Source organism: Macrobrachium rosenbergii, chromosome 21 (genome assembly GCF_040412425.1).
Source record: "Macrobrachium rosenbergii isolate ZJJX-2024 chromosome 21, ASM4041242v1, whole genome shotgun sequence".
Classification (NCBI taxonomy): domain Eukaryota; kingdom Metazoa; phylum Arthropoda; class Malacostraca; order Decapoda; family Palaemonidae; genus Macrobrachium; species Macrobrachium rosenbergii.
Genome location: NC_089761.1, coordinates 9030222 through 9040329, shown reverse-complemented (window position 1 = coordinate 9040329; position 10108 = coordinate 9030222). Strand labels below are relative to the sequence as shown.

Sequence of the window (10108 nt, the reverse complement as noted above, 5' to 3'; positions counted from 1 at the left end):
AGTATTGTCAGTTCAGTACAGACTGATACTCAGACCGAGAAAGTTCCTTTGACCTCAACAGCACTTCCTACCGCTATAGTTAAGATTTCAGGATCAGGTGTCCGGGAAGTAGTTCGTGTCTTTTTAGACACTGGAGCCCAGCGCACTTTTTATTCATTCTGCTTTAGCATCCCGTCTCAAGTTGAAACCGATGTACTCCATTTCGCTCAAACTTATCGCATTTGGTAATCATGTTCAGACTGTAACCTGTGACGTCGTTCGTGTTGTTGTGCGTGTTGGTACACAGCGTATTCCTATTTTTGCTGTAGTTTATGATGAAGTGAATACTGAGTTACATATACCTGGTATTGCTAATGTTGCAAAGAAACTCAAAGAAAAGGGAATCAAACTTGTTGATCCATATATTAACTCAGATGTCATCAGTGATATCGGACTTGTAATAGGTGCTGATTATTACTCTAGATTTGTGACAAACAGTACTTTTGTTCAGGAGTTGTACTTTTAAGTAGTCCAGCAGGTTCCATTATTTTTGGACCTATGCCAAAATGGGCAGATGGCTCTCAGACTGTTAATAACATTAGCGTTCAGCATCGTTTTTTTTGCACGTATTGGAGTTCAGTTACCAGAGTCAGAATTGAATCAAATTGAAAACCTTTGGAAACTTGATGTTGTAGGTATAAAGACAGAAACCCTTACACCAGAGGAAACTCAGTCAGTACGTCACTTTGAATCTACTTGCCAAAGGGTAGGCAATCAATATTTTGTCGAGTTACCATTCAAGAGTGATGAAAGACCAGCGACTAATTATCGTAAAGCTTATGGTCAGTTGAAGTCACTTTCCAAATCCTTTGCTGCTCGTCCAGGAATTTATGAACAGTATTCCAAGATATTCAGTGAGTATTTAGATTTGGGATTCATAGAGGAAGTAGACAACCCAGAAGTCATAGATGGATTGACTTATTATCTTCCGTATCATTCAGTGTACAAGAATTCCCCTACCACTCCAATTAGAGTAGTGTTTAATGCTTCTAGTAAAGCAGACTCAAAGTCAAAGAGTTTGAATGATTGCTTGTTAACTGACCTAGCCTAACCAGTAAACTTGTTGAATCTCTTGTTGAATTTCGTACTAACCCGGTAGCAGTTGTTGCAGACATATCGAAAGCATTTTACGCATAGGTATTTCTCCAAATTGTAGGGACTATTGTAGGTTTTATGGTATGACGATCAAATGTTTCAGAAAGTTGTCACCTATAGATTTAAAGTAGTCCTGTTTGGTGTAACATCATCTCCATTTTTACTTCAGAAAATACTAACCTATCACCTAGAGAATCATTCTAATCCATTAGCAAAAACTTTGATTTCACGTTTTTATGTAGACAACTTTGCTCATACTTATGTACATGTAGACCAGCTGAAGAGTGACTATCCTCAAATTAATGCTATTATGTCTGAAGCATCTATGCCATTACAATGTTGGGTGAGTAACAATTCAAAAATTTAATGAAGATATTGGTATTAATCAGGAGAAACTAAACTTACATGACGTTAATGTTCTTGGTATCTCATGGAATTCTGTCAGTGATGAAATATCATTATACCAAAGTAAGAAAGTATGGAGGAGGAGTGTATGCATCATCAAATCACCAAAAGATTAGCATTATCTGTAATTTCTAGTGTTTTTGATCCATTAGGATTTTTGTCACCAGTTTTGATCAAGGGAAAGTTATTTATACAGAAGCTTTGAAATGTAAATATTCTTGGGATGAACAGTTACCTGAGTCATTAGTTCAAGAATTTCAGAGCATTTGCCAGAGTCTCAGTCAGATCTCTGCCATTAAATTCCCAAGATGTGTAATTAATCCAAACATTTCAGATTTACATATCTTTTGTGATTCATCAGCAGTAGCATATGGTTTAGTAGCTTATGCTGTGGATTCAGGAAACAAATCTAGTAATCTCCTTATGAGTAAAGTTCGAGTAGCACCAAGCCCTCCACTTACCATTCCCAAATTAGAATTACTTGCACTCACACTTGCAACACGATTAGCTGAGACCCTCTTATCCAACAATGAATTTGGATTTAGAAGTTGTACATTGTGGACTGATAGTGAAGTCACAATTAGTTGGGTATATCATGATAAATCTTCAGAAGTATTTGTGAGAAATAGAGTTGCTGAAATTCGCACCTTACGAAGAGATTATAATTTGTGCATATTACATGTTCCCTCCAGTCAGAATTCTGCAGATTTAGTAACTCGAGGTGTTACCGTTTCAAAGTTAGCTAACAGTTTGATGTGGAAACATGGACCTTCATTTTTGCTTAATCCTTTGAGTACCCGCCTCAGAAGGAATTTGTTTGCAATTCTGCAGTAGTATCAGAAATTTTAGTAGAACCAAACATAATCCAACCTATTTGTCCTGTATTTGATATGGGAAGATATTCCACTCTTACTAAAGTAATGAGAGTGATATCAAAAGTCATGAAATTTTGTAATAAGTATTTCCCTGATAAATTCAAGTTGAATACTTTACATTCCTGCATAAGATTAGCTCAGTTACAGAGTTTTCCTACTTTATTTGAATATTTGAAACAGCCAGAGAAGAGTCCTAAACCAGCTACAGAAATTTTGAATTTGGCCAAGCAACTTGATATGTTTATGAATGAAGACCAGTTGATTTGTTGTGAGGTAGATTACAGAACTCAGATCTGTCTCCTGAAACACAATGTCCAATTTATTTACCTGCCAAACATCCTTGACCAAATTAATCATAACTCATTATCATAATCATCATTGTCATTGTGGGTTAAGTCAAACATTGCTGGGTCTTAGACAGCAATTTTGGATATCAAAAGCCAGAGTCATTATAAAGAATATCATTAGTAAATGTGTGCTATGTAGAAAGGTAGTTGGTAAGACTATCCCTCAACCAGGTCCACCTCCCCTACCAGAGGAGAGAGTCCGATATGTCAGACCATTCAGTTCTGTTGGAGTAGACTTTACTGGATCTATAACTATTGTTGATCCTGCAACTGCTAGTGACAGTGAACGAGTATATGTTTGCCTGTTTACCTGTACTACCTCAAGAGCAGTACATCTAGAACTGTGTAGTTCTCTTACTACCTCAGAATTCTTATTAGCCCTTCGCCGATTTGGTGCAAGGTTCGGTGTCCCGTCTGTTGTCATTTCTGATAACGGTACCAATTTTAGAGGAGCAGAGAGATTTCTTAATGATATCAAAGATGAACCAGAAGTAAGAACATATATGCAAGATAACAACATAGTGTGGAAATTTAACACCCCTCGTTCACCATGGAGTGGTGGTTTCTTTGAGAGACTGATTGGAAGTGTCAAGAGTAGCCTTCATAAATCTCTCTTTAAGAAACGCATCTCATTTAATGAGTTACGCACTCTTTTATGCGAAATTGAGTGTATTATCAATTCTCGTCCACTTACCTATTTGTCAGAAGACATCCGAGAGGAGTATCTCAGTCCTTCTCATCTGATATATGGAAGAACAGTAACCCTGTTCCCACCTCTGAATTCCTTTGGAGCGGATGTTCCATATAGAGAAAATTTGGATTTGAGAGTACAGTATGCTGACTGTCAGACCTATTGAAGAAGTATGAGAAAGTGTGGATGAATTCTTACCTCACATCACTGAAGGAAAGACATTTAACTTGTGCCAAAGACAAATCTTGTTTGGTGAAAGTTGGTGATTTAGTACTTGTGCTAATAGAAAATAAGACTAGAGCCAATTATCCTTTAGGTTAGTTACCCAGTTAATAAAGGGCAATGATGATGTTGTCCGGAGTGCGATAGTTCATACAGCAGATGTAGAATATATGAGACCTATTTCCAAATTAATTCCATTAGAATTGCATCATGAGGTGATTCCTGATGTGGAACCCATAGCATCACCGATTCCTCCGGCAGTACCCAATGCACCGCCTAGGCCGAAACGCCATGCCGCATGCAAAGCGGAACAGTTGCGCAGAGATTTAATAGATAATGATCTCTTGTGAGGCCTTCATGTACAGTAGTTAGATTTGTCCTACACCCCTTTTTTGGGGAGAGTGTAGTGATTTGAGAAACCACACACAATTTCTGTGTATATGTGAATCCATGCAGAGTTTCTGTGATTGAGGACTTGATTTGTTTTGTTTGTTTGTGTAACCTAAAAGTGAAGTTTAAGTTTGCAGAAGTATTGGAACTTTAGTTTGTATGAAAAAATGTATATTTTGGCATAAAGTTTGTTATGAGATTGCCCTTCTGTGCTTGAGTTTATATTTGAGATTGTAACTTTGTCATCATCAGTATGAAACCAAAATTGTAATGTTCCATTTGTCATGAGTGAAAGTATTAAATTTGTAAGGCTAATTTGAGTTTATGAAGGGACAATATCATTTTGTAACGCTTATCTCATTATTTAACTGTGACTTATTTGCCATGAGTCATTTCTGATGTCGTTGTTTCCTGGCAGGCAGAAGGCGTCTGGAACAGCTACAGATAAGTCTTCCATGTTTGTAAGACTATGTTTTTTCGAAAAGATAGTCATGTCCTATCTCCAAGACCTTGGTAGCTGTGGGAATCATATTTGTAAATCTTATATTCATTGAGATTTTGGTACCTTAGCAATAAGCTTTAGTAATACCTACCTATGACTGACTTGTTTGAGATTTTCATTAACTAGAGTACCCTGATAGCCTATTTCGTGTTTACATTGCTTACCTACCAAGTGGACTCTTGATTTTCATACTAGCTATATATGTTTCAGTTACATTTAAGTAATAAACGTGATGTTCAGTAAGGTAGCGTTAAAGCCTGTGATGTAATTTTGGTGTACTAGATATATATGTTTTTCTTAATTATATTTTGTTATAAATTTGTAAAAGCTTTTCATTTGAACCTAGACCTAATAGTAGTAGCTATATCTTGCATCAAGTCAACGAGCTACGGTAGGCGTTGGGTTGTTAGCCTAAGCTTAGAATTTATGGTGATTGTACCAGTGGGAGTAAGCCACTACAGTACCTGTCAATGTACAGATTTAGTATAGTACTAAGTACCTCAGAAACTTTACAGTTCATAAGTAACATCTAGGCCAGTGATTACTTAGCTAACCTAGAGTAACCTATCTATTCTAATGTGTTCATTCACCACTGAATGAATAGTTCTGCTAGCCCAACATCACTTGTTGGATGAATGATCAGTCTTATGTTCTGTAGCTTGCAGTTAAAGGGTGGTTGTAGACTGATTCAATACAGGTGATAGCAAGCACCACTGGAAGCAGTTGTTTAGCCTAGTAGGCTATATTGTATTCACCACAATATATATATATTTATATATATATATATATATATATATATATATATATATATATATATATATATATATATATATATATATATATATATATATATATATATATATATATATATATATATATATATCTATATATATATCTATATATATATATATATATATATATATATATATATATATATATATATATATATATATATATATATATATATATATATATATATATATATATATATATATATATATATATATATATATATATATATATATATATGTATATACATATATATATATATATATATATATATATATATATATATATATATATATATATATATATATATATATATATATATATATATATATATATATATATATATATATATATATATATATATATATATATATATATATATATATATATATATATATATATATATATATATATATATATATATATATATATATATATATATATATATATATATATATATATATATATATATATATATATATATATATATATATATATATATATATATATATATATATATATATATATATATATATATATATATATATATATATATATATATATATATATATATATATATATATATATATATATATATATGTATATAAATTATATATATATATATAAATAAATTTCTGACTCACTTCGGGATCGAACCCAGGTCTCTCAGGTGGAAAGCAGGGCGTTATCCACTGGGCCATACAAGTCTAAAAGAAGTTGGAACCTGAGAGCAACTGCACCCAAGGAATTTACCTGGGCAAGCTAACTGCTTGCATACCAGCGAGTTTTCTTCCAACTTCCCGACTCAGCAATGACCCAATAGACAACATTTCATTTGAATTATCCCTTCTGAGTGAATAAGATAGAAATCATCAACACACAATCACGTGTGGAACAGAAATAAATTTCTGACTCACTTCGGGATCGAACCCAGGTCTCTCAGGTGGAAAGCAAGGGCGTTATCCACTGGGCCATACAAGTCTAAAAGAAGTTGGAACCTGAGAGCAACTGCACCCAAGGAATTACCTGGGCAAGCTAACTGCTTGCATACCACCGAGTTTTCCCAACTTCCGACTCAGCAATGACCCAATAGACAACATTTCATTCGAATTATCCTTCTGAGTGAATAAGATAGAAATCATCAACACACAATCACGTGTGGAACAGAAATAAATTTCTGACTCACTTCGGGATCGAACCCAGGTCTCTCAGGTGGAAAGCAAGGGCGTTATCCACTGGGCCATACAAGTCTAAAAGAAGTTGGAAACTGAGAGCAACTGCACCCAAGGAATTACCTGGGCAAGCTAACTGCTTGCATACCAGCGAGTTTTCCGAACTTCCTGACTCAGCAATGACCCAATAGACAACATTTCATTCGAATTATCCTTCTGAGTGAATAAGATAGAAATCATCAACACACAATCACGTGTGGAACAGAAATAAATTTCTGACTCACTTCGGGATCGAACCCAGGTCTCTCAGGTGGAAAGCAAGGGCGTTATCCACTGGGCCATACAAGTCTAAAGAAGTTGGAACCTGAGAGCAACTGCACCCAGGAATTACCTGGGCAAGCTAACTGCTTGCATACCAGCGAGTTTTCAACTTCCCGACTCAGCAATGACCCAATAGACAACATTTCATTCGAATTATCCCTTCTGAGTGAATAAGATAGAAATCATCAACACACAATCACGTGTGGAACAGAAATAAATTTCTGACTCACTTCGGGATCGAACCCAGGTCTCTCAGGTGGAAAGCAAGGGCGTTATCCACTGGGCCATACAAGTCTAAAAGAAGTTGGAACCTGAGAGCAACTGCACCCAAGGAATTACCTGGGCAAGCTAACTGCTTGCATACCAGCAGTTTTCCCCAACTTCCCGACTCAGCAATGACCCAATAGACAACATTTCATTCAAATTATCCCTTCTGAGTGAATAAGATAGAAATCATCAACACACAATCACGTGTGGAACAGAAATAAATTTCTGACTCACTTCAGGGATCGAACCCAGGTCTCTCAGGTGGAAAGCAAAGGGCGTTATCCACTGGGCCATACAAGTCTAAAGAAGTTGGAACCTGAGAGCAACTGCACCCAGGAATTACCTGGGCAAGCTAACTGCTTGCATACCAGCTGATTTTCCCCAACTTCCCGACTCAGCAATGACCCAATAGACAACATTTCATTCGAATTATCCTTCTGAGTGAATAAGATAGAAATCATCAACACACAATCACGTGTGGAACAGAAATAAATTTCTGACTCGCCGGGATCGAACCCAGGTCTCTCAGGTGGAAAGCAAAGGGCGTTATCCACTGGAGCCATACAAGTCTAAAAAAGTTGGAACCTGAGCAACTGCCAGGAATTACCTGGGCAAGCTAACTGCTTGCATACCAGCGAGTTTTCCCAACTTGACTCAGCAATGACCCAATAGACAACATTTCATTGAATTATCCTTCTGAGTGAATAAGATAGAAATCATCAACACACAATCACGTGTGGAACAGAAATAAATTTCTGACTCACGTCGGGATCGAACCCAGGTCTCTCAGGTGGAAAGCAAGGGCGTTATCCACTGGGCCATACAAGTCTAAAAGAAGTTGGAACCTGAGAGCAACTGCACCCAAGGAATTACCTGGGCAAGCTAACTGTTCCACACGTGATTGTGTGTTGATGATTTCTATCTTATTCACTCAGAAGGGATAATTCGAATGAAATGTTGTCTATTGGGTCATTGCTGAGTCGGGAAGTTGGGGAAAACTCGCTGGTATGCAAGCAGTTAGCTTGCCCAGGTAATTCCTTTGGGTGCAGTTGCTCAGGTTTCAACTTCTTTTAGACTTGTATGGCCCAGTGGATAACGCCTTGCTTTCCACCTGAGAGACCTGGGTTCGATCCCGAAGTGAGTCAGAAATTTATTTCTGTTCCACACGTGATTGTGTGTTGATGATTTCTATCTTATTCACTCAGAAGGGATAATTGAATGAAATGTTGTCTATTGGGTCATTGCTGAGTCGGGAAGTTGGGGAAAATCGCTGGTATGCAAGCAGTTAGCTTGCCCAGGTAATTCCTGGGTGCAGTTGCTCTCAGGTTCCAACTTCTTTTAGACTTGTATGGCCCAGTGGATAACGCCCTATGTTCCACCTGAGAGACCTGGGTATCGAGAAAGAAGTGAGTCAGAAATTTATTTCTGTTCCACATATTTGATTGTGTGTTGATGATTTATATATATATATATATATATATATATATATATATATATATATATATATATATATATATATATATATATATATATATATATATATATATATATATATATATATATATATATATATATATATATATATATATATGTGTGTGTGTGTGTGTGTGTGTGTGTGTGTGCGTATCATCATCTTCACGTTCATAAAAGATATTTAGAATTTGTTGATGTTTTGGGTGTTTAGCCAAAGTTGAGCAGAGCCAATCAAACTGTTACTGACTATAACAATTATTTCACTAATTCTGTTGTTTGGGATTTGTAAAGTCTCATTTGAGTCTATTTTTGGTTATTTTAACTACACAGTTCATGCTTTTCAATCCATTTTATAAATTAGATTGTGGTACTTATATTTCTAGAATAGGTAAAATGTAGCGCCCATTTTACAACAGGAATTTTTAAATGTTATATGATATTTGTAGAATTCTTTGGCAGGTATTTGAAACGTTCACCATCATAATCTTATCAATTTTAGTTTCCTTTACATGTACGCGACCGCCATTAACCCATCATATCCCAAGTTTTTTTTTTTTTTTCTTAAAATTACAAAATTTTTTGTAAAAATTGGCTTTAATAGAGGCCAAATGAGACATCAAACCATGTTATATATTTTTATTAAGCTTATTAAGCGTGATATAAGCTGTCCTCATATGAGGACACTGGGATGATAAGTAATAACTTGACTCATATAAGCTGTCCTCATATGAGGACATTGGGAGGATGAGTAGTAACTAGGAATGATTATAAGAAATGATTACAATAAAGATATTGAACAATATTGTCAATATAACATTTTCCAAAATAGCAGTAAATCATTCAGAGCTACATGTTACAAACACTAATCATAAATCATATGAATTTCTATAAAAAAAAAAATCAGATTTCTCTTTCGAAAATAATAAATCAATGAATGAAATCATCTGAAGCCACCACAAATTTTCTTTCCAAATAATCACATATCTTGTTTGGAAAATTGCGAGACAATGAACTAAATAAATGAGATTATTTAGAGTAAACAAAAGATCTCTTTTCAAATAAATACAGATTTCGCCTTTGGAAAACCGTAAAGACAGTGGGCAGAATGAATGAAATTACCCAGGGAAACTACTTCACATTATAATTTGTAAGTTCTTATGACTTCTGATGATATGGAGCGAAGCATTTCACACACATAGTTACCTTACATTTAGCACAAAATGTTCTAGGCTTTGACTTACAAGGCTTGTTTTGGCACCTACACTGCAACAATCGTTTTTTTATTATATGGCCTTTGCCATCATATCTCACATCAAACATTTTTGTACGGGATACCAAAGGTTTACGAGGTCGTCCTGTTGATAATGTAGCAGTTGATAATGTGCCAGTTTCAGGTAAGGGACACAGACCAATCTCCTAAATTCCACCAAATCAATGCCTTCCTGCTCATTCACCATCCGATAAACAATCCATGCATCCAGAAGAACCATATCTAGCATGCGAGTAAATAAAGGCCAGTA

General features: G+C 35.4%; 2 protein-coding genes across 2 annotated transcripts; both read left to right on the top strand.

Annotated features, from left to right (window-relative positions):
- Nucleotides 1-553: 553 nt before the first annotated feature.
- Nucleotides 554-1090, top strand: LOC136849381 (uncharacterized). Its single transcript, XM_067122734.1, has one exon. The coding sequence runs from the start codon at nucleotides 554-556 to the stop codon at nucleotides 1088-1090; it is 537 nt and encodes a 178-aa protein (XP_066978835.1).
- Nucleotides 1091-1228: 138 nt separating this feature from the next.
- LOC136849380 (uncharacterized) lies at nucleotides 1229-4024 on the top strand. The gene is made up of 5 exons (XM_067122733.1): nucleotides 1229-1477; nucleotides 1771-2276; nucleotides 2546-2682; nucleotides 2933-3593; nucleotides 3769-4024. Exons 1-5 carry the CDS (start codon nucleotides 1229-1231, stop codon nucleotides 4022-4024), a joined length of 1809 nt encoding a protein of 602 aa, XP_066978834.1.
- Nucleotides 4025-10108: the final 6084 nt, after the last annotated feature.

What these genes read in the sequence shown, in the direction of transcription:
- LOC136849380 (XM_067122733.1), top strand. Translation starts at nt 1,229, where the DNA reads ATGTTTCAGAAAGTTGTCACCTATAGATTTAAAGTAGTCCTGTTTGGT. An exon ending in TGAAGACCAGTTGATTTGTT is followed by an intron (nt 2,683 to 2,932) that starts GTGAGGTAGATT and finishes TCCCTCAACCAG; the next exon opens with GTCCACCTCCCCTACCAGAG. An exon ending in AATTTGGATTTGAGAGTACA is followed by an intron (nt 3,594 to 3,768) that starts GTATGCTGACTG and finishes ATTATCCTTTAG; the next exon opens with GTTAGTTACCCAGTTAATAA.
- LOC136849381 (XM_067122734.1), top strand. Translation starts at nt 554, where the DNA reads ATGGCTCTCAGACTGTTAATAACATTAGCGTTCAGCATCGTTTTTTTT.